The 25,236-nt window shown below is 43.2% G+C and overlaps 1 protein-coding gene across 1 annotated transcript in view; it reads right to left on the minus strand.

Moving 5' to 3' along the window:
- The window catches only part of Ddr2 (discoidin domain receptor tyrosine kinase 2), a 102,598-nt gene that overhangs the window by 21,695 nt on the left and 55,667 nt on the right, over positions 1-25,236 (minus strand). Inside the window, exons 3-8 of the mRNA XM_032915259.1 lie at positions 9,627-9,729; positions 7,916-8,147; positions 7,476-7,623; positions 6,984-7,089; positions 3,948-4,131; positions 255-498 (exon numbers count right to left, since the gene is read on the minus strand). Coding sequence (XP_032771150.1) covers positions 255-498; positions 3,948-4,131; positions 6,984-7,089; positions 7,476-7,623; positions 7,916-8,147; positions 9,627-9,729 — 1,017 coding nt within the window. The remainder of the gene's footprint in view (positions 1-254; positions 499-3,947; positions 4,132-6,983; positions 7,090-7,475; positions 7,624-7,915; positions 8,148-9,626; positions 9,730-25,236) is intronic.

Genomic DNA, 25,236 nt, shown 5'->3' on the forward strand with positions numbered 1-25,236 from the left:
AACAATCCTTTCCCATTAATTTTTTTTCTAGACAAACATATAAAAGAGTCTAATAGAGTTTGTACTGTTCCCCTCTGCTTCCTTACAATTGCATAAATTAAAACTAGAAACGCAAAGGATTCTCTCTTTCAAAAACCTGTAAGTCATCTAGGAAACCCCGTTCCTCTCAGAGACCTGGCAAGAGGCAGCATGGATGCCCTTCCTACCTCCTGTATTAACCCACTTTCTTCCCTGTGGGGCCCAAGGTTTTCTACCTGATTGAAAAGTGATCTCGCTGAACATCATCCATGTGTCGGCAAAATGGTATTGGCATTTGATGGCACTAGCCATTCGATGGTGGAGGGGCACCGTGACAAACCGAGCACTGGGGTTCACATCATCCAGGACAAGGGGAAAATAGACAGCAGTAGGTTCCCATTCACTGGTTTCAGAGCGGAAGTAGCATTGGACCTCCTTAAAGATCTTCACACCTTTAGCGAACATGTTATTGCAGTGCACCTGGCAGAGAAGGGGACATGTGAGAGACACACTGGTTCTTCTGGGTTACATAGGAAACCCTAGGCCTGCTCATTTCTCGGAAAACTACCTATAATTCAATCTTCTGGGCAGTGGCAATGATACCTATGTTATAAAACTTAGGATGCTGCCTCAATTTCCATTGCAACTTTGTGCTCTGATCACCTGGTTCATGGTTCTAGTCTCCAGTATCCTCACTCACCTGTTCAGTGGGGGCTAGATCAGCATCTTCCCAAATCTGTCTGTCTTCCACAGGAATTCTGTTGGCTCTGCTATCTTTTAAATCATACTTGATATCTGCCCATATTTGAGCTATTCTCAACCTAACATCCTACCTTCTCGCAGGTACCTTCCAAAACTAGACCATTCTTTTTCAGGAAGGCTATGTGGGACACTTGAAAGAAAATAATATTCAACCAAATACAATTTCATCTTTCTTTATGAAAATCTCACTTGGAATGCCATGGACTGGCACTTTCAGCCAGAGACACAGACTTAAATTTTGTCTAAGTAGAGCATCCAGTCTTTCTCACTAATAGTATCTAAGATGAGACAAGAAGTTAGTTGGAAGGTACCCGGCATCTCTCCTGAAGCATGACCCTTTCAGAGAGATGTTTGTTTGGTCTGTGAGGTCATCAAGAGCAAAAATTCCACAACCAGTCTTTCAGCAACCCACAAAAAAATAAAAATGCAATGTGCATATTAGCAACTGACTCAGGGCCCTTACAGCAATTCATCTCCGTTTCCTCTGACTGACTCTTAACGTGGAAAACAGATCTTTCCTGGCCATTGTCCCTCAAGAGCTTGACCTCCTGGAAAGGCATGACTGCCACTCATGGACGGTATTCCTGTTTTCTTAGGCCTGCTTAGGCCCTGAGTTGTACTGTGTGACTCCTGTAAGTCCTCTAGGTAGGCAGTGCAGGACTACCAGACTGAATTCACTTTTTAGATGGAGAAAGAGTAATGATGAATGAGACATCAGAGAACTGGAACAGAGATATTCTAAGGGTAGACCATGAGAGCTACTAAAGGGTGCAAACGCCTTCTAGACCAAGTCTATGTACTGACAAGACAGGGGTACTCACATATTTCCCTGACCTATGGTTAGTCTGCAACACAATTGGAAGGAGAGCCCTAGACATCTAATCAATGCCCTCTCACCACACAGAAATGTAGCTGTCACCTTAAATTTTCCATTTGGATTTCTTTTCTCCACAGGTTTTACTGATGAACACATGTGTTAATATCTTCCTTGGAGTGAAGTGAATTTTAGTTTATTGACCCCAAGTGGATGGAGTGAGACTAAGGGCAAAAAAAAAAAAAATCAAAGAAATACCATCTCTAGCTTCAATAGGTTTTTCAGATGTTCTGAAATCTGCAAAGAGTTGGGTAAGTACCCTGCAGGGAAGGTAATAATCTTTCCTACAGATGGTTCAAGAATTCTTCTGGAATGCAAATAAATAGCATAGGGTTTCACTCGAATTACATATTTATTTATTAAAATAATATACTTTGAATGCATGAATAAGCTTTAATGGTATTGTTTAACCATTCTTCAAAGCAAGAGATGAAGAGTAATTTGCCTCACAAAGAAACCTGATCTATAAAAGGTATTAGTGCCCTGGAAGTCTTTTTTTTTTTTTTTTTTTTTTTTTGCCCAGGAAAATTAAACCATGTGGAGGCCCTGTTTGCCTGAAGAGACTGTCCTGAATCTCCTACTTAGAAACTTCGACCTTCTTGATGTAAGCTCTTGAATTATTTTGAGCTGTAATAAACGAGTTAAAAAGAATCCTGGAGTTTTCTGATGAAATGTTATAAGGTCACAGATAGTTTTAGAATTTGTTTAATTATTTGTTAAACTACAAATCCTCCCCAGCATGTATAAACTTACAAATCTATGTGTATGTTCACGGGTATATGAAAAGGAATACAAAAATAATTTCTCCTACAGCATATTTTTGTTGTTATGCATATTTCCTTCCTTTGCCCCTTCCTACTTCCTATCTACAAAAACTTAGGAATAATGTGTTACTTGTGCACACGTATGCTTTACGCTTGCCAAAGATCCTCCAACAGCAAACCAACAGAGTAAGCATATGTCGTTCTTTCTGTTCTCATCTTAAATGTTTTGTTCATTTTATGAATAAGTGTTAATCTGGTTAAGAGATAATCATAAGCATCTAGGAGGAACATAAAAGACATGCATTTTTTAAACCTAGTTTGTGTAAGGAATAAAATATTTGCATTAGAGGGAACCCTCAATGATGACTGATGGTGTATATTTCCTTCTTCTGGGTCCTATATTATCTTGCACACACTCGCAAATTAATCTTGCCTTTTCTACTGATATTGTGACCAATATTTCTCAAGATAGGGACTATGCTCTACTCAGAATCTAGCATGCTATGCTCCAACTGTAGTTGTGGAACCAATAACAAGCACAGATGACCAGATAAATTTTAATTATATAATTATTATCTCTTCCACTTAACCCAGTTAACATCTGTAGTCTGCAGACTACTGAGGAAGGCTTACCGAGTTTTTAGACTACTACTACACAAGACTATAAATGTGAAGAAGGGCAGATAAATGAACATCTATGTAGAAGGCCAGATTTATTTGCCCACCCTTTCCTGAGGCTTTTATTGAGGTTTCCTCTTGCCTTTTTATAGACTAATAAGAGTTCATACCAAAACCATTTAAGATGCTGCAGCCTCATCCTTCACTGAACACAAAGGCTTTCCTTCACACCCCTGGCTAGAATTTAGATTTAGCATCCAATCCGGTTACTTTTTGCATGAACTTTTTTTGTTCTTTTTTATGCCCTTCTCTCTAAAAGAGACCCAGGGTGGAATGAGGGCAAAGGAGAATAATGATTTAAACTACACACCAGGAAACCCTTTATGTTATAGCAATGACATTATCGAAGGTGGCATCAGGACTTGGCACCCAGGTAGGGCCTTACTTCAGAGAAAATGAGATATAGGACTTAAGCTTCCTTCTTCAAATCCCTTCAAATATTGATATTTGAGGTGATCTATCACACACCAGCCTTCTAGGGCAGCCATGACCAAGCCTTTGGCTTCCATCCCACTACTCAACCATAGTCACCAATTTCCACCTAACTGTTCTGCAATAACGTACTCATGAAATAACTCTTATGCCTAATTAGATGAAATGCTTGGCTCTGGTGTTAGGAAAGGAAGAAGCAAAGGAGGGAGGGAGTAACTCAAAAATAATGGACCTAACTTAAGCTGACACAGAACTAACACGTGAAGAAACAACCTTTAAAAAATGACATGACTCTGAATTCATCTATACTTGTAGTAGTGGAATATATTTTAAAATCTAGTTCTGTTAACATCAGCACATCAAACATTTTTCCCCCAATATGATGATTTTAGATTTCTTGAAGAAAATCTTCCACTGACCTTCATGGTGGTAAAATTCCTGACTCGGTCAAATTCAAACATGATCTCTATGAAGCCATTGGTAGCGCTCTCATTCCGCCATCCCACGTAGTCATAGCCGGGCCACACATGGTATTCATGGGTCTGGGTAAAATCATCCAGGCCAGATACCCCATCAGTCAACTGGCCTAGCCCTTCAGTCATACTGCTCAGGCCAAGGGAAGAGGAGAGAAGAGAAAAGCCTGGAGTCACTCACAGATCCACAGAAGAACTTTTTAACCCACTGATTCACTGCTGGATTTTGTAAGAGCTGATAATCTCAGAGGTGGAGGGATTAGGAGAAATCATTCAAATGCACTTTGCCTAGTGGTTCCCTTTTCTGAATTGTGTAGTACAAGAAGGGTCACAAATGCTTCCTACCAGTGACTATTGGTCACTGATGGGTCAAGGGCTGTGTTCTTCATGCTATTCTCCTATGAATGAGCTAATTTAAATACCGCTGATAATGGTGAACCATTATATCAAGACACCATATTGATAAGTATAGGGAAAGATATAAGGGGAAATGAAGGCTTGTCATAAAAACTAATAAAACAGCACTTCAAAGTTTCATTGCTCACCCAGTAAACACTCGCTATTTTATAACATTTGTTGATGTGAAACTCTGAGTTCTCCATTGATTCAGGGAAAGAGCTCATTAGGGTAATATTAATTCGATTAGATGCTTGTAATCCCCAAATGAATATGTCTTACCTATTTTCTTTCCAAGAGTACCATTGTGGCCTTGGCTATTAGTTCATTTTTACATCATAGAATCTGGGATTTTAAAATATACCTCATTAGAACTTACATCTAATCTCTGTCAGCTGCCTGCTTAATCTGCCTGAAACATAGCTCCAATCACACCCTTCCCCAACTTTTAGAATTATCAATTAACCACTGTATTGATGATGCTGAAAGGAACCCCCGCCCATTCATCCCCACCCCACTTCTTCATATCCTTCTTACTATTCCCAGTCCTGGCACTCTAGCCTCCACCACCATGAACATTGTTATACTATACCTTCTCCTGCCGAGGAATCATGAACTAAACTGAATCTTTCTTCTCCAAGTTGTTTACTGTCAGATAGTTGGACATAGCAATGAAAAAAGTTGCTAATGCATAAAATAATTAATCTACTCACATAGCCACTGACCCGAACTATGAATACCTCAAGCATAAGACCCATGACTTTATTTTTCTCAAACACCCATATCACCTAGCCAACTTCTACACACACGCTAACAACTGCCCAGCAAAGATTGGTTGATCTGGATTCAGTCGATGTCTCATTTCTTGTGTGCCTTGAGTATAGTCTAGCTAGGGTGTGACCGAGTCAAACGATGTGAAGACAATGTAAGGAAGTGGAGGAGAAGTGAGTGATTAAGTAGATGGAAGGGGAATAAGTAAGACTAGAAGACTAGTTGAGTCGGGACTTCACACATGGGCTGGCAGATGAGGGCAGTCATTCATTCTCTACCCCCGAACCAGTAGAAGGGCTGTCATTCTACAATATGCATCCTGAGACTCACTAATGTAGACTGTTGTCTTTATGCAGGTGAAGACGGGCACGAGATAAGGCAAGGCCTGTGATTGGGCAGTGAAAAAGTAAGGCGGAGACAGAGATTTTATAAGACAGGAGAGAGGAAAAGAAAAGAAGAAGAAGAACCAAGATGGAGGCAGAGAAGGACCACCCAGATCCGTGTGGCCTTAAATGGCCACCGGTAGTTTTGAATATTTCAAAAGGGATGAATTTTTATAGAACAATCTGTCTTATCTAGGTGGGCAGTTTATGTCATTGGTTGTGAGTTTACTTTGTAGATATTCTGTGGATTGAGAATTTAAGATATAAATCTGATTGCTAAATTACAAGCCTATTGAGTTTTGCTTTTAATGGATTACTGAGAGTTGAGACTATAACCACTTGGGGGCAGATGCTGGGACTGTGAGCAGAGTCTGCAGTGAGAAAGCCACGAGGTAGGCGGTCTCTGTATGAAACTGTCGTAGCAGCGACCCGCCTTGGGAACTAGATGGATGGTGAGATTGCTGCCAAGCTCAGAGAGTAGCTGTTGGCAGCATGAGATGGGATGGAACTTAGCGGGCGAGATGCTTGGCTGATTGAGATTAAAATACCCCGCAGATGCCATGTGGCCCTACGGTGCCGGCACTAGCCTGAGTTGGTAGATCCCTTTTGAATATTTACTGCAACAACTAATATGTTTCTTTTTGAACCCCTAAAAACTTTATTGTAGGATCTGAGTTTCACAATATTCTGACCTCCCTCCTAGGCTCAATCAGTACAGATAAACAGTGAACTAAGAAAGAGGGGGATTAGGAATGGGCCAGAAGAAGAATGCAATGATTGAATGGATAGGCACCTGTCTTTCCCAGCTCTGTACCCTAATGTGTCTGATGATATTTTTCAACCACAGCTCTCCATCCATCCACTTCAGGCCTCTCTGCTGCTCTCACCCCAGTTACTGCCACGATCACCAATGTTGTTCTTCCTCTCCACCCCTCTACCTACAGTCCCCTGCTTTCGTTACCACATATCCTAAAAGCTTCTCTTATCTATTATAAACCTCAATAGTCCCTTCTTTTCACAGTTTCTAAAGTACTATATTATGGAGTCCATTGTTTCTCAACTTTGTGACCTGACCAATCTTTATATTTTGTCCCATAGCTAAGTTAGCCTTTAGGTTGGAACATACATCCTCATTTCAGGTTCAAAAATATAGCTCCCACATTCATAGACATATCACAAAGTTCAGCTCTCGCTTTGTGTAAGTTCTTCCTGTCTACTATATTACTATTTTGTTTTCCAAAAGTCAGCTACCAAATGGAGATAAACACCATATAGTTTACTACATCTAAGTTATTTCACAGTATATCACATGTGCGCATAATACCAGTGGGTTGATTGATTCTTTGATTATTGATGAAATCCCAGTAACAAAAGCTATACGTTATGGCCATTTCCCCTACTCTGGTGATTATTTAAATCTCCTAGACTTTACCTGTACCCAACAGCTCCATCATAGACAGAATCATTCAGATAAATGATGGAGCCTCCAGGGAGTACAAACTGCTGCCCAGCGGGTGCATTGTAAGATACCAAGCCATCTGCCAAAGGAAACACAGCGGTCAGTGTCTCTGGTAAGGAGATGCACCTGCTGCCTAACCAATTATCCCGGGAAGCTACTTAAGTTTCCAAGGAAGTACAATCGTGTGCATTCTGTCCACTGGGGTTCCATCTGGGCTCATAGTTGAGCACTGTTGGGAAGCACACCTCAATGGCAGTTACCTGAATAACTGAATATATCGTTACCAGCATAGGGTACCAAGCCCTGGGTGGATGAGTGTGATTCATTTTTCTCTCTTTTAACCCAAAGGGAATAATTCCATTCCAAAGGTGAATTGACTTCAGCCCTTTCTGATTGTTTGGATTTTAGTTTTCAGGGCTTAGAAGTTTCTATGTGGTTCATAAGCTTTCTGTGATAGAGACTTACCTAGCCAGACACAACCATAAAGCTCGACCCTCATGCACACGTTCATGGAGTGGTCAGTGACTGGGATAAGGCGAACAAATCTGGCTACAATGGGTGGCTCCAAGTCCTTCAGGAAAACATCATAAGGGTTACTGTTCCCATCAAGCACCTAGGAGAGAGACAAGAAGAAGCAGAGATCTTATAAAGCCATGCCTGCCTTTCTTCTCGAATCATGCATTTGATGGACACTTTGTTCCTCATTCATGAGCAGAGTGAAGCCACTCAGCTCTCTCAGCAGAGCTAATGGATCCTCTGTGCCAACTCCATTGTAAATGGGTCACATTTACAATGTCATATCGGGCTTGAACATACACAGTTTGAACTACTGACTATTGAACTATTGAACTATATTGACTATTATGATTCCTATATTCCCCCGAACATGGACATTTTCTTCTTACCTGTTTCCCATGTCGGTTACGCCAGGAGATCCAGCGGTTGCCATCCCGACTATAGTTGATCTTGTACATGGGTGCAAATTCAATGCCATGACCCCCTGCATGGCGTCCCTGGGTCCCCACAAGAGTGATAAAGTGTAGGGTTCGTAAATCAATCTGCAGAAATTCCTTCAGGTCATCGGGTTGCACTGGAATCTCAGGGCACCAAGCTCCATCCCCTTCTTCAGAGTCCAGCCTTGAGAAGAAGGGAAGGGGAGAGAGGGCACAACTGTATAACAAGAGACACTCACCAGCTCACAGTAGGCAGCTGCCCTGCGCCTGATGACAGAGTGAAAACCTGCAGTCTAGACCAGAGGGACTTGGGGGACCTCCCCATGGTGTCTGTCTGTCCTAACCATTCTCATTTGTGGTCAGCATCCTGTCTCTGAAGCACCACACAGCCCAGGGAGAGCCACCACAAGGGAGCTGGGGCTTTCCAAAGCACATATAACCTCGTCTTGATTTAAAGAACTCTAGGGAAATGAAACTCTTTCCACTCATGTTCCTCTGTGGAATTCTTTCACCATCCTCCTTCCATTCCTCAGCCACAATCTTACAAAGTTGGCCGCTTGTGGCTTGGGTATCAAGTTGTAGGAGGGAGGAGGGAGGAGGGAGGAAGGAAGAAGGAGGTGGGAAGAAGGAGAGAAGAGGGAGGAAAGGTAGGGTCTTCAGTGTGGGCTGTACAATGTGGTGGAATGCTAGCCAGCAGGATGGGAGTGGTCACCCAGCAAAAGCCATGGGAACTATGGTGAAAATGAGTATGAAAAAAACGTGTAAGGGAATGTCCAATAACCTGGTTTTATTTACTACTCCAGGCTAGACCTAAACAGCCTTGAGAAATCACCCTAAGGTTTGTTGGGGGACCCTCTGAGTAGTCTCCCTCTTCCCTAGAACATCCCCTTTCCTCACAGATGTTTCCACTCATTTCTTGCTTCCCACTAACTCCACCAGCCATTACTCTCATTGCTCAAACACTTAGACAGGTATGATGAGGGAAGCTACAAGGTCGATTGCCTCATGAGTGATTTCATTTTAACAAAATCAATACTAAATTTACATGAAATAATTAGCGTCTAGCAAGAAGAGGAGGCATTGGTCAGCAGCATAGCTTCTGACTTGGGAGTCTCTTCATTCGGGGGCCTTGGGAAATACATACTCCACGTAGAATTTGCTCTGTTTATAGATGAGGATGGCCCTTCTGTGTGAGGTTTCCTTGAGGGAGGAAAGAACTTACTGGAAACCTCAGAGTCTGGTTTAACCATAGATGCTCTGCCCAGTGACATTTCAGACACCTCCTGAGGAGCAGGCATCACTCACTGCCAGTGTCCTACACAGTCTAAACCTCTCAGTACCTGCACCCTTGGCCTTTCTCCTACAGCAGCCCACAGTGAGGTCCAGTAAAGCAAATCCACTGCTTATCAATGACCCCATTCACAGTGGGTGGTGTGGCTCTGAGGCCTCTGTGGTTGGGAAGAGGTTTCCAGGCCAGTGACTACAGCTAAGGCTTGGTCTCTCTTTGAAACATTCCAAGCAGCACAAACCCCTTCACATCTCTCTTTCAGTCTCACAAGCTCTCATCAGCTCTAGCCCTTCCCCCCAGCATCTTGAGTTCTGGCTGTGTGTCCAGTCCCCCCAACCCTTGGCAACTCAGGCCTTCTTGATAAAGCTATCTCACCTCCCATATTTGGCAGCTGTGGATTCTGACCACTGACTTGAAGCTGTGATGTCCTCATCTGGAATGTGGCCTCCTGACATGCCCAGAGGATAGCGACATATGGCTGGAACAAGGAAACAAAGAGAAAACAGAGAATGTGCTTTCCTTTTTAGCTCAGAGTCCCTCAGAAGGTTGAAACTGGTAACAGAATAGGAACTGGGGGACTTAAAATTTTCCTATATCCCTCGATGACCCCAGTTGAGCTACTCTGATGCTACAGAACTTCTTCCTAACCCTAGTATCCAAATACCTCCAAGATTTAACCAACAACCAAACTTACATTCTGGTCCAAATTCTAATGACTAATGTAATATAGTTTAATGCACAAATTTCATCTCTTATTGACTAATAACTCCTAATAGTCCCAGCCTTAGTCCCTTACTAGCAGATGTTAAATCAGTTTCCTAAAAGTAGCATTATCCTTGTAGCCAACAGGTAGCCCTAGGTCCATAGCATTCTGGTTTCCTAGGGAGCTGAATATATGAGACTGTGAAACAACCCAATATACTGACCCATGGTAGTATTGAGCATGCTGGTCCTGGTTAAAAACAATAGTTTCAGGGGTGGGCTTCACTTTCAACAAAGAGAATAAAACAGAGCATATGAAATTCCCTAGGGGAAATAATCCAGCTTTCAAACAATGGGCACCAGACAACAATGGACCACCATCTCTGAGAGCTGGGAAACAAGGAAGGACCCAACGGATGAGCCAGCAACTGCCTGATGGCGCCAGTTATGGCAAGCGAGTGAGAACTCAGGCAAGATTGAGTGGACTTCCTGAGTCATAAAGACAAAACAAGTAAATATAAGTACTTTGAAGTCATCACATTCTATACAATAAAAAACGACTAGGTGGATAAAACAGAGAAAGGAATTGTTGTGAGAAAGGAAAAGAAAGAATGACTTTTCAACAGTAATTCTTCTAGAAATATGAAGGCACAAAAGACCTTGCAAACAAACAAACAACAACAAAAACCAAACCCCAAACCCTGGACTATTCTTTAAAAAGGAGAATAGCTATTAGGAGTCTAGATATCAAAATATATCACAAAGCTATAATAATTAAAGCAGTCTTGTATTTAAAAATATGACCAATGAAACAGAATGGAAAACCCAGACATAATTCCACATATACAGGGTCAACTGATCTTCAATATAGGTTCCACAAAAATGCATAGCTCCAGGGAGGGGAGAAAAGTCTTGCCAACCAAGGCGCTGAAAAAATTTGAATATTCACATGCCCAAGAGTGAAACTGGACCTTCATGTTACATGTACACACACACACACACACACACACACACACACACACACACACACACACAGAATTTTTTTAGATCAGCTTACATGACCAAAGGCTGGATGATCCTTCAATGCCCATCTGCAGGCAGCAGAGAGAGGAGAACTAGGGGCTGCTCAATCTGAGTAGTGAGAAAATTAAAGCAAAGAAAAGCCAGGGATACAGCTCCCATGTAAGGCTGAAAGCCTGAGAGCCCCTTGCCTCCAAAGCCTGACGAACCTGAAGTATGCTCTGAATGACTGCCAACAGAAAGCACACCCGCCCGGAAAGACAAACTGAGAGCAAGAGTTAGTCCCCCACCTTTGCTTTTTCTGTTCCATTTCGGCCCTGAGCCTGTCCCATGGTGTTGCCTGCATTTGAAGATTTTTGCCATCTTAACTCTAATGTATCTGAAAGCTAAATCTGGGAGCTGCTTGTTGGTAAAGACGCAGTTAGTCTGCTGCAGGTTTGGGCTCAAAGATCCCAGATCCTGGACAGAGAATGATGCTCAGGGACCGTGCTGGCAGCTGTGGAATAGAACATCCACAGTCCCATCCATCATACATCTCCAGATGTGGGGCTGTAAATGTAATGAGAACCTCTGTCCTCTGGGACATGTGAGGTAAGCCAGACATTGGGGAGAGCCAACAAGGTGAGTCATGATGTTATCATAAATAACTTCCCACCGTGGGGCCTGCTGGTCTGTGGGACAAAAACCAAGACACTGCCACTGCCCCTATAATGTACCTTGGTAGGACAGTATGTCCAGGAAATCCTTTTCCTGTCATGTACTAATGGACTCCGTGCAAGAATATTTCCCTATTTAACAGATAGAGAAAATTAAATAAAAGAAATCGGAAGTATGCTTGACAAGCAGACAGAGGGAGAGATAGAGAAAGACCACATAGGATTCTCTGCGATGTGGTGTCAGAGGATTGCCGAGTTCTTCCCAGAGGCTTAAAGACATCATCTTGGGAATTCATCCAAGGGAAACCTTGAGTCATGCAGACAACCAATCGAAACGGATTCCCCATAATTCTGAACATTACTTACTTAACTGCAATCTATCCATTCTCACATTAACAGATGTGCCCATTAACGAGTGTTCTTGTATTTATGTAGTCAGTCAGTAGTGAATAAGACACAAGTTGATTTCTCTCCTAGACCTCCATTAGGGTCCAAGAGACAAATGGGAAACAATAGATTTTCAGACATCGAATAGATTCTACAGTGGCTTACCGCCTTGATGGTTGCTATCATGGTCTCAAAGAATCTGACAAAGTATCAAAAAATGCTAAACTATGGTGTCAGGATACAAGTGACAGGTTCTTCTTTTTTTTTTTTTAACTTGAGTATTTCTTATTTACATTTCGAGTGTTATTCCCTTTCTCGGTTTCCGGGCAAACATCCCCCTCCCCCCTCCCCTTCCTTATGGGTGTTCCCCTCCCACCCTCCCCCCATTGCCGCCCTCTCCCCAACAATCTAGTTCACTGGGGGTTCAGTCTTAGCAGGACCCAGGGCTTCCCCTTCACTGGTGCTCTTACTGGGATATTCATTGCTACCTATGAGGTCAGAGTCAGGGGTCAGTCCATGTATAGTCTTTGGGTAGTGGCTTAGTCCCTGGAAGCTCTGGTTGCTTGGCATTGTTGTTCATAAGGGTCTCAGCCCCTTCAAGCTTTCAGTTCTTTCTCTGATTCCTTCAACGGGGGTCCTATTCTCAGTTCAGTGGTTTTTGCTGGCATTCGCCTCTGTATTTGCTGTATTCTGGCTGGTGACAGGTTCTTTTAAGAAATACTTTCCGTTGTGAATTTTCTTGCACCTCTTGATCTTCCTAAGCACACTGATCATGTTGGATTCCTTGCCCCTTTCAACCTGCTGACTCACAGCTCTGATTAGGTGTTCAACATACATCAGGCAAACAGCTAAGTATGGAAGGCGAAGAGACAGGTAGATAGATGGAAATGTTCAGACAGAAGAATGGAAACAATCAGCTTCACACGCTAGATCTTGAAGGGCACACACAATAGAGGATTTCTAGAACCTCCAGAGTGAGTTGTCATCTGTGGGGTTCAGCAAGTACTTGTCAGGCAGCAGCTAACCCAGTTGTCTCTCAGCAGGCAGAGACATAGTTCAACAGTAGGGGTATATTATGTGTAGGAGAGGGAGAGAAGCCACAACACAGATCTGAGCGCTGCCGGATACCTAATCACAAAGATCCACTGGGGAAGAGGTTTGGGTGTTTGGTTGGAAGAGGCTCCGATGACTAGAGACCTGAAAGATGACAAGAATCTTGTTCTGTGCTGGGATGTGAACCCTCAGATCAATGTCAGAGTAAGTGCTGGGCCACAAGGGTCACAGCAGATTTCCACTCATCAGAAGGGGATATTTTCCAATGGTTGGCTAAAACAGCTGATAGGACAAAGCCCTCTACAAACTGTTTTGGTTTTCCCTGTAGATGTACTCCTACGATGAAGTTTAACTTAGAAATTAATCATAGTAAGAGAGAAACAATACTTAATAGTAAATGGAACGATTATGATATTCCCTAGTAAAAGTTATGTGGATGTAGCTCTCACATGTTTTCTAATATTTATGTGTACATGTCTATATGCACACACACGTATGCAGGTGTGTGGACTTGTATGCACTGAGATCTGAAAGGATTTAATGCCTCTGAACTAGAGTTACAGGCAGCTGTGGGATGCCCAGATTGGTCTATGGATTTGGATGCAGGTCTTCAGGATGCCCAGCAAGGTCTCATAACCTCTGAGCCCTGTCTCCAACCTCTCTCCCATCCTATTGAACCACACCCACTGTCTGGAGAAGACAACATGGCGCTTATATAGGGAGATGAAGTGCAGTGCATGATAGGCACTGGGTGTGACAGAGGAGGAGGGGGTCAAGATTCAGCCATTTGAGTCCCAACCACTACATTTAAGATTTGTGAATTAGTTCTGACTTAGTCCATCTAAGATTTTCAGACTGTGATTGACTGTGAATTGAAACCAAGGAAGCAAAAACCATAGAAAAGGAGTGGTTAACTTCTCAGCCATCCTAAGACAATGGGAGTTGGGTTAGTGATCTAGAAATCAGATGCAAGGACTATAATATGGCTGAAGTCGGGGAAGTCAGAGGCTAGTCAAGTAGCAGTGCAACATAAAATAAGTAAGCAGACTTTCTCCCTGACTCAGTGTTCCCAGGGGCCTCACAGGAAGGGCAGAGGAAGAGGACGAGCTGATCTTGGATAGCCTTACCCACCCCGCTGGGTCTTTGGAACCCGAAGAAACCTTGGCCCAGAGAACCCAACGTGGCACTTCCCTACAGCCCCAGTGTGGTTTTCCTATTGAATGTGCCTATTTTGGGTAACTCGTGGAAGGGATCCCAGCTATTTGGGAAGATACAGAACTACAACGCTGCGGCTCAAATCCTAGACGTCAGACCCCTTTCTTTCTCCCAAGCCCCCTTCCCCATTCACTAGATTACAGCCCCCGTCTTCAGCCCACATTCCGAGATGTAAAGAAATATGTGCAGAGAGCAGCGTGTCACCGGAAGCAAGAGTCACTGCAGCAACCGATTTTGCTTGCTGAGTTGTCTTGGTGGTTTCCGGATGCTTCCGCTACCCACCAATCTCCTGACAGAGATGCCAAGGGACTCTTCCAGTTTCCCAGAGTGGAAAACTACCAGAATGAGCCACAGTCGGCCCAGCTGAGAGCTCTGTCCATCCCAAGCTCCAGTCGGCGTTGGCAAGCCGGCTGAGGAGGAACAGCTGCCACCAGGTCGCAGCTTCCCAAGAATTACTTTTCATACTCTGGAGCCAAGGCTGTGAGGCTGAAAGCATTTTTTGTTCCAAGATGTTTACCACCGGCAGCCGGCTCCAGCCCATGGCCTGCCTGTCAGCGAGTATCCTATATGCGGCTTCCAGGAAAACACGGGGCACATGAATGTTCTAAGCACTGAAGTATGACTCCTGGCTTTCTCCAGTCACACACGTTGGATAGAGGGAGATTATCAGGGTCAGGGGGTAGGGTAAGCCAGTCTAATATCTATCTAAAGATAGATCTATGACTGCGAAAGTTAAGAGCCAGTTAACTTACTGAACCCTAGAGTTCCATATTCAACACCAGAATCTGTGAGTCCCAGAAAGGTGAACGGACTCGCTCAGAAACTCACAGATGACCAATGTAACCATGACTGAAATCCAGTGTTCTCAGCTCTGGTTCTTCTCGGGACACTTCAATCTACTTCTTCCCGTTCTAAAAAGAAGAAGCCCAGTCAAAGGTGTCACCTGGACCCTGCTTCCCACGAACTGCATACAGTTTATCCACACTGAGGGCCCAGGCAAGACTATTAGACTGCCTCCCTCAGGATGAGGGTGTTCTTTTACACGTGGGTCTATTTCTCAAAGACTGCTTTCCCTCGGTTGCCACTCCCTTAGGAATAGCCCTTTGGGATTGCCTGGGAGCTCAAAATAGTTTTCAGAAACAAATATTAAAGACGGGAAAGAAATCTGAATGCATGGGCTTTAGGGTACGGAGGTACAGATTGGATGACATGCCCTTCCTTCGTTACATACGTGAGCCAGTAGATGGGAAGGAATTATGCTTTTTGTCCCAACAAGGAGAGAAAACTCAAAAGAAACAACTGGGTTAGAAATAACATGGAGCTCAGTAGTTGGTAGGAAACACCGCTTGTGGTTCAGCATATAATAATTCTCTGTTTCACTAGCAGAGCTTATGAAGCCCCACAGAAGAAGGGAAAGAAGGATTGTAGGAACCAGAGGGGTCAAGGAGTCAACTAAGCAGGGATCACAGGGACTCACAAAGACCGAACCAACACTCACAGGTCCTGTATGGGTCTGAGTTAAGTCCCCGGCATATATCTTATGGTTGTGTAGTTTGCTGTTCTTACTGGGACTCCTACCAATGGGAACGAGGTCTGTTTCTGACTCTTCTCTCTGCTTTTGGGACCCTTTTCCTCCTACTGGGCTGCCTCATCCAGCCTTGACGTGAGGATTACTACCTGGTCTTATTGCACCTTCTTAGGCCATATTTGGTTGATGTCTGTGGGAGGTCCACTCTTTTCTGAAGGGAAATGGAGGAGGTCTAGGAGAGAGGGGAGTTGGGGGTGGGGGGCAGAGAGGAGAGGATGGAGGGGAAACTGCAACCAGGAGGTAATATATGGGAGAAGAAGAAATAAACATAACAATTCTATGTTTCAAACTTGATTCTGTCCTTCTAACATGGAAGCACAAGGCTGGTTACTACATCCCATCCCTTTGGGGACTTTAGATTCCTTGTCTTCGGTCATGGATTGACTGTGAAGTCTCCCTCCCAGGCTCTTATATTTGAACACTGCGCCAAGCTGATGGCATTGTTCTGGTAAGTTTTAGAACTTTGGGGACTGTAATCTACTTAGCAGAAGTGTGCTGTTAGACCTTAAAGGTAGTATCGACTTCTAGTTCCAGCCACAGCTTTTTGCTTCTCCATCCTCCGCCTTACAAGGATCCTCTTCCATATGTTCAGACCACCATGAACTCTGCCAGGCCTTCCTCACCATTATGGAATGTACCTTTAAAACTATGAGTCAAAATAAATCCCCCCCCCTTCAAGTTGCTTCTATCGGGTATCAGTCCCAGCAGCATAAAAAATAAGCAACATTTTCTTAACGATCCTTAATAATCCCCATCCTTAATAATAAGCAGGGTTGTTATGGAAATTATTAAAATACAAACCACAGCACATTCTGTGTGATGTAATGGTGCTCTGCTGCTTCTGATATCCAGAGGGGAAAAGGGAACTGTGTGTTTCAAATACCACACACATCCTTTCTTAAAGCAGCATGGAAATTTTATGGCCTTTTAAGCTCGTGTTCTCTGCTTAATCATAATAATAGTACTTCTTTATGGCAGTGCATAAAAACAGCATTCTTCCAAAGTTAGAGCGATGAAGTTTAGTAATATTTAGGTACTCGTAATTCTCTGGTTATTTTTATTATGACTCCTTCTAGTAAAAGATTGCAACTGGCCTCCAGAGAGTTGCATAGGATAAAAATAAATAAGTAAGTAAGGGGAGGGGAAGAGACTAGGGATAATAATAATAATAAGGTGACGTTAATATTCAAAGCTGCACTTTTTTCGTGGTGTTTGGTGGAGGCCAGGCCTTGTGTGCATGCAAGGAAAGCATTCTAACACTGAGTCCAACCTCAGCAACACTTTGCATTCCCCCCTTGACTGGTGGGAGCTTTTCACTTTGGTTCTGCTTAGAAGTCATTTCAAAAAGTGGAACAGCCGAGTGCGATGGCTCAGGGGATAAAGGCACTTGCTGTGCAAGCCTGGTGGCCTGAGTTCAATTCCCCAGAACCCACGTGAAAATGGATTCATAAGTTCTCTGACCTTTACATATATGCCATGGCACATGCAACACACACACATACACACACGCACACACACACACACACACACACTTACATTATGTGCACCCAAATAGATAATAATAATAATAATAATAATAATAATAATAATAATAATAATACAGTATATGTTAAGTGAAACATAAGAATTTAAGAGTCATAGTGGACTGGAGAGATGGCTCAGCAGTTAAGAGAACTGACTGCTCTTCCAAAGGTCCTGAGTTCAATTCCCAGCAACCACATGGTGGCTCACAACCATCTGTAATGGGATCTGATGCCCTCTTCTGTTGTGTCTGAAGACAGTGACAGTGTACTCAAATAAAACAGATAAATCTTTTTTTAAAAAAAGAGGAATCATAGTGACAACAGGAGATGTTAACTTTTGATACCTGTTCCCAGGTGGGGTAGAATAGCTTGTGATAATCAATGCTAACGCCTCCCCCCAAGAGTACCTGGAAAAGCTGGGTACATTTGATAAACGCTCTACTCAAAAGTGCCTTATTGATGAGGCAGGGAGAGTGGGACAACTAAGACCTTAGAGAAGAGAGCAGTCTCAGAGAGGAGAAAGAATTCTTGCAGTCACTTTCACCCTCCACCAGACTGGGACAGGGACAAGTGGCGGATATTGCTGTGGCACCTGCCGGGGCCGCTATGAGGAAAAATGGCAGTGCCGATAAAGATCTGGAGGGAGCTGCGCACAAAGCTCTTCCGCTCAGCCATGTGCCTGATGCTGAGCCAAGCCAAGCATTAATGAGGAAGCCCAGGGATTCAAGATTTGCCAGGGAGAGAAACTCACGAGGGGCGGGGAGGCGAGGGGAGGTTCTGGAGACACTCTCAGTAACCAGGGATTCCAGCTTAGGCCCTACCAACTCCGCAGACAGAAGGTGCACCATTCTGCCAAATACGGGTAGATCCAGCCGCTCCACCAATGGCCAATCTGGATTCGGGTTCCCAGTTCTTCCAGAAATCAAAGATCCAACAGCATGCTCCAAGAGCTAGCCAGCCCAGCTCCACAGGAATGCAGGCTATGCCAGCTCTACCACTACACCACCGGTTTCTCAGTAACTCCTCAGAACGAATGAGGTGCCCAAATCCTTTACTCTCTGTGTAAACCCTTACTCTTGGAAAAGTTCCACTTCACGCTTTTGGGCGCTGTAAACTGTTAAGATGTAACAATCAAGTATGTTTTCCGTGTGCAAGGAGTACTAGCAGCTACGGAAAGGCTACCTTCTCCGGACAGAAAGTAGGCATTTGTTTGATTTAATCAAGAAAGGCGTGGTGGTAAACACCTATAGTCCCAGAGGAAAGTGGGGATGGGAGAAGGAAGAGCTCAAGGCCAGGCGTAGCTCCACGGGAAGTTCAATCTCAGCCCAGGCTATATGAGACCCTGCATCAACACAAAATCAAAAAGAAAGAGAAGAAGAGAGGAGAGAATAAAAAGAGGTGGGGGAATGAAAGACAGACAGTCTGTCAGACAGACAGAAACAGACAGGCTTATTTGATGGCATACACCTGCAGTCTAAGTATCTGGGAGGCCAAGGCATGATGATGATTCATAATTTGAGGCCAGCCTGAGTTAAACAGCAAATTCCGAGATAGCCTTGGCTATATAGTTTGATCTTGACTCAAGATCAAACAAACAAACAAACAAACAAACAAAAAACCCCAAAACCCAGAAAAACAAAGGAAAGAAACACACCAGTAGCCAAAGATACAATTGTGGGGCCATCATTAACTTAATTGGCAGGAGGGAGGACTATCTATCACTATCAAGAAAGGTCCTAACATGAAAATTGATTCTTAATCTTAAATGTTGATCAAATCTACTAAAAGAAAACAAATTAAAAGCATACTTTTCTAAATTACATTTGCCCCCATCTCCACAGTCAGGACTTATTCCACACCAGGGTGTGTTAGTGATAACACATGGGACGGACTTCTTTGCCTTTTATCTTTACTGTGGCTGTAACCCTCAGCGGTAACAAATGCCAAGAGTCATAGATACCAAATGCAACCAGAGACTCCTTTATCCATAAACCTCCAAATATTCATCCTGTAGGACCATAGGAGGGGGAACTTGGGTATTTAAGAAGAGGCAGGGGCCTCTCACTCCTGTATGGCCAGGGCTCATCCACCCCTCCACCTGGAAAGAGGGTGTCTCCACTCAGACCTGAGGAGACTGGGAATTAACTCCAGCTAGGAGACCTCAGTTCACCCTCCCCCATCTGATTTACTACTCTTAGCATCCCACTGTTAAACCTCAGCTTCCATAACGGCTTCCTGAAATGAAGTTTCACATGATACAATTTACATTTTTTTTCCCTTGGAGAAAAACAAAGAGGAGCCTTAAGGTCCCTTGACTTTCATTTCTACCCTTGCTGCCCTTGTTACTCAAGTATTTACTGATTGCCTTCATAAGCCAAGCATGGTGACCGGCACCCGTCATGGTCATGAGTGCGTGGGAGATCATCACCACAGAAAAAGAGATAAAGGCCGAAGCCAGAAACGTCTTCCAATCAGAAGGAAAGGTTGCGTATTATTTAACAATTTATCACCACCCACATAAGCCCATAAAAAAACACACACAAACCTCAAAGATTTAACGACTGTAACTTTGTTTTACTTTAACTGTGCATGTGTCCAAACCACCAAAAACTCTGAAAGGCTTATTTTGCTACATCTTTGCTCTTCAGAGACTTGCTAGAAGCAAAAGCCAAGTCAACAATCGCCCTACCCTAGAACACATACACCACTTTTGCTCTGTCACTTTGGGGTCAGGATGACCACAGCCCAGGGCTGGCAGAGGTCTCATTGCCCACTAACAACTCCAGTCTTTCTGGGAGACCGGAGGCAAAAAAAAAAAAAAAGTGGTCACGTGTATCTCCATTTCCTACCCTGCTATCTACTTGGCACGAATTTTGTATGTAGGGTGTCTGGATTATTTTGATTCCTTTCTTTTCCCAAAGTCACAAATGGCAATTTAATATTTGCATGGAACTTTCCAAGGTCCCTCACTTACTACATTCTCTATCTCCCAGAGTCCCCCACCCCCACCCCCAGGTAATCTTGTGAATGTAAATGATAAAGTTACATCCTCCACCTTATAATTGAGTAAAGCCAGTGCCGTTTGGGTTTTGTTTGTTCCCCAGAGGCCCACATAACAGACCGGAAACTTTGACCCCAATGTGGAAATCTGGAAACTGGAGGAACGTTGAGAAGTGAGGTCTCCTGGGTTGTCCTTAGATCATTGAGGGTCCCACCTTCAGAAAGCAAGTTCACTCTCACAGGACCCCCTGGTAGGTTGTTATCAAAGACTGAATTCGTTTAGCTCTCTTCTTGAACACACTTCTGCTAGGTCATCCACCTTGCTCGTGACTCTCCACACTATAAGAACAAACACGTTTTCTTCATAACATCATCCATTCTGCCTCAGGTATTTTATCATACCAACAAAGAGCTGGTGATTACAGTGAGGTACAAAGATTTACTGTAGTGTTTAAGGTCGTAACATTGACCTAAGTCAGAACTAGAACTAGCAAACAGTTGACACATTGTCCTAAGCATGATCTCAAAGGTCAGGAAGACCTCCAAGGAGAGGAACAATCTGGAGAGAAAGCTCAAGGAAGGCTATTACTGATTAAAACTTTACAATGCCCTGGAGCCAGAGACATTGAAATGTAATAGCACAAGAAACCTGCCTCCTGCAGACAGAGAGACAGCAATGACCTTAGCCCTAGATGAAGATAAGAACTGTGGTCACAAAATATTTGGCATATGCCAAAGATTTCAAAACTGTTTCTCCTGCTTAATACACCACCCTGGTACACCTTGGCCCTTGTGATGTCTTATTGACCCATTCCTGCCTTCCTATTTTGTTCTTCAAGTGTGCTCCCATGCCTTTCCTTACCCTCAAATGCATCACTTTCCTCTTGTTACCTGGCCTGGCATATTTCCTCAGCGGTAGCTCACTGACATACCTTAGCCTTTCAACCAGCAAGACACTTGAGATTTGACAACCCAGGCACCATGTGAGCATAATTGTAAATATACAAGTAAATTAACTGGGCGTGGCAGTATGTACATGTCTCAAGTTCAAAGCTAGCCTGGGCTATGTAGTGTGCTTGGAGCCAGTCTGAGCAGTTTAGTAAAGCCCTTCATTAAAACAAATAATAATTAAAATTAGAAGGACTAAAGATTTAAGTCAGTGGTTGAGCATTGACAGCATGAATGAGAACTTAAATTTAATCTTAGCATCACACACACACACACACACACACACACACACAACTACACCTATTGTATAACTTAATGATACAGGCTTCAAGGTCTTGGAGTTTTTGTCAGTTTTTAGAAAAGGCATTGCTAAGCGAGAATGTTGTAGCTCATTAATGATGCTTATCCCTAGGCACCTCAATGCTACATCCCCACGGTGACTGGAGACACTGACATCTTGTAGGTTCCTGGCAGGATTGGGGATCCTCTTGTAGTCTCTTGGCCTCTCAACAAAGCAACCTTGAGTTCTCAGTTGGTGGCAAAGAAAGGAGGCCCATGAACGGAACTTGAAGTGGTGCTCTGATGGCAATACACGCTGCTGGCCCTCTGCCTTAGCCCAAGTCTCCAAGGCTTCTGACTCCATGACCACAGGAAGAGAAGTTCTCTTGCACTCCAACAACTGTCTGCCTCTTGAAAGCCTGAGACCTGAGTCTCAAGAGTATAAAATGACAAAATACAAGCAACACTTCAGAGTGTTGACAAGAATCCACCAGATACATGGGGGGTAAAATGCTGTTTGACCAAAAATTGCACTTGGAGCTCTTCGTCCTAAGACGCCAGGTCCTTTACATGCAATATATTGTTCTTTGCAATAACCCTAACCCTAACCCTAACCCTAACCCTAACCCTAACCCTGACCCTAACCCTAACCCTAACCCTGACCCTAACCCTAACCCTAACCCTGACCCTAACCCTAACCCTAACCGGATGATTGATAAGAGGCTGAAAACCCTGCTATATTCACGCATACAGTCAGGTCCAAAGTTAGAGGGGAGCAGTACGTTTTTCAATGGATGTTACCTCCCATCATTTTGTCTCTGTGAACCTGTGTCCCGATTAATTTTAAATTCCACTGTGCCATACTCTAGAATCACCTAGGAAGACAGCCTCATAAAGGAATTGCCTAGGTCAGGCCGGCCTATCCCCATATCTGCAAGGGATTGTCTTGTTTGTTAATTGACTCAGACCACTGTGGGTGGCACCATACCCTAGGCAGTGGGTTCCGAGCTATATAATAATGAAAAAAGATAGCTGAGCAAAAGCAAGCAGCAAGACACGTTTATTTCTCTCTATTCTTGACGATGGGTGCTACTTGAGTTCCTGTGTTGATTTTTCCTTCAATGATAGACTATTACCTACAACTACAAACCAAACTTGTCTCCTGTGTTCCTTTTGTTCAGAGCATTTTACTACAGCCAGAGAAATGATGCAGCCATAACACTCAGTTTCCTCATCTACAGAAGACTAAACTAGTCTTTCTTGAGCTTTCTGAGAGTTGGCCTCAGAGTCCTTAATTACCCAATAACAGAGAAGTTTTATTTTACAAAATGCACTTTTGCCTCCACAAATCAAGCTTTGAGATTCAATTTCAGTGTCTTCTCAGATCCTAGTATCGATGCCCACACAGCTGGCCCAAGACTCACAGACACCTCTACATTGTTTTTTGTTTGTTTGTTTGTTTGTTTGTTTGTCTCACTATCTTCAGGAGGCAGTGGAGCTCAAAGGTCAAAGTCTATCATCCCGACCGCACTAGATGGGATCCCATCTAGGCTACTCTGGTTCCTCTATAACATTTAATTTTCACAGAACATTTGTGGGCCCCCACTTCTCCTCTGTAAGACTAGAATAATAAGACTGCATACTCTTTATTACATTCCAAAGATTACATTGTTAGCACAACTTAAAATAGTGCCAAGAATGTATAGCATGGTCTTTGAATAGCAGTCGATGCTTTTGTTGATCTCTTCAACTAACAATCTCTTTCCCTACTTGGTGTAATCAGAAGAGCTCAAGAGACAGTTGAGTTTCTGCTGTCCCCAGAGGAAGATTCTTTTACTGGAAGAAAGGATACCAGGGGCCAACTGTGGCTAGACTTGACAAACAGACATGCAAGAAAGAAAGAACCCATCTAGCATAGCTCCTGAGAGAAATTCATCCAGGAAGGTCTCTTTCTTGCTTATTATATCCAGGGCTCTGTTCCAATCATCAGAGAAAGAGAGCAAGAGAGGGAGAGAGGGAGAAAAGGAGAGACAGAGATAACTCTGTCATTAAACTCTCAGCATTTCTCTCCAGATATGAATAGTGAGAACTCAGGGAAATAAAAATAATATTTTAATTTGGAAATAGACAACATACATCAGCTTTGATGGAAGTCAAGGAATTGGGAGTAAGGGGACAACTTGTTACAGAAGGGACCCAGAGCATCCCCAGTGCTTCAGTTTCTTTGCCAGGGTGAACCAGCCCAGAAGGTCTTCTGCCGCAGGACTTCCTCACTTAGCTCGATGAAGAGTCCAAGGTTCCAAGTGTGAGCTCTGTGTACCCCTCTTAGCTTTTTGCTTTTTTTTTTTTTTTTTTTGGCTTCAAGTTGTACCTCAAACTTAATCGATTTTTAGTTATAAGATAATTAAATAAATAATAAATGAATGAATAAATAAACACTAATGCAAAGTACTTTTCTAAATGAACTTTACATTGTTCATTAGAATTTTCTAAATTAAGATGTCTGATTCTTTGTGCTGGCAGAAAGACCCAACGAAAATGCCTAACAACAAGACAGGGAGTAAAAGTGCCTCTGGCAGCCTGCTTCCTACTCACAGCTTGTATTCTAACACTAGAAGCTGGTTTCCCAGGTTTAATTGCTTAAAAGGGCCCAGGGACACCAGTCTCCATGACATCACCAGCACCTACATTGTGTGCACTCTTTGCCCTCTTCTTTGGAGCTCAGAGAAGAAAAACCATAAGAGGAGACAACCAAACTTTAGAGGGTAGGAGGATACCCAGCAGAAATATAAAAAGCTTCCAGAGTTATGATCTGAGGTGCCCTAACCAAGCTAATAATAATAATAATAATAATAATAATAATAATAATAATAATAATAATGGAAAAGGGTATTGAATCCACTCAAACAGCAATTCTTTGATTTTTTTTAGGAGTTTTGATCATGTTTCCTATTAAGGGCATAGAGAATAGCCCATGGACATGGACTTGGTTGGAAGAAGCACTCTCACAAATGTACCATTATGCCAGTACAAAGACAAGATAAACGTACCCTTGATAATGTAATTACAGCCGGCTGAAAATTTGAACCCCACATACTATTGTGGGAGGATAAGTGGGTAAAAAAATCACTTTGGAAAACTCTATGGCATTATGAAGAACATTAAATGACATGTTACAAGCAAACCCAGGAATCCCACTTCTGCATATAAACTCCAGAAAACTCAGTATATGTCCTGATCACAAACTCTATGCAAGAACATGGAAGATTCTTCACAATAGGCCCAAACTTTAAACTACCCAAATCCCCATCCTTAGCAGCCCACGTAAATGAAGTATACGCAGTAATATTATACAATAGTGTGGCTGGAGAGTCAGCCATGACTTGTAGCCATGCAATAAATCCCATGCAGAAAATGTTCAGTTCAAGAAGCTAGGCACACATGTATAGGTATCTCCATTTATATAAAATACAAGCAGGAAGAAGTCATCTTTCTTGCTAGAAAGCAACACAATGGCTGTCACCAGGGCGGGGTTGGAGAGAGCTTTCCACAATGCTTCTGTTTCTTATACATGAGGTGTAGCTCACTGCCAGGGCTGTCCAACCTTTGATATT

The sequence above is a fragment of the Rattus rattus genome, chromosome 10 (genome assembly GCF_011064425.1).
Source record: "Rattus rattus isolate New Zealand chromosome 10, Rrattus_CSIRO_v1, whole genome shotgun sequence".
Taxonomy (NCBI): Eukaryota; Metazoa; Chordata; class Mammalia; order Rodentia; family Muridae; genus Rattus; species Rattus rattus.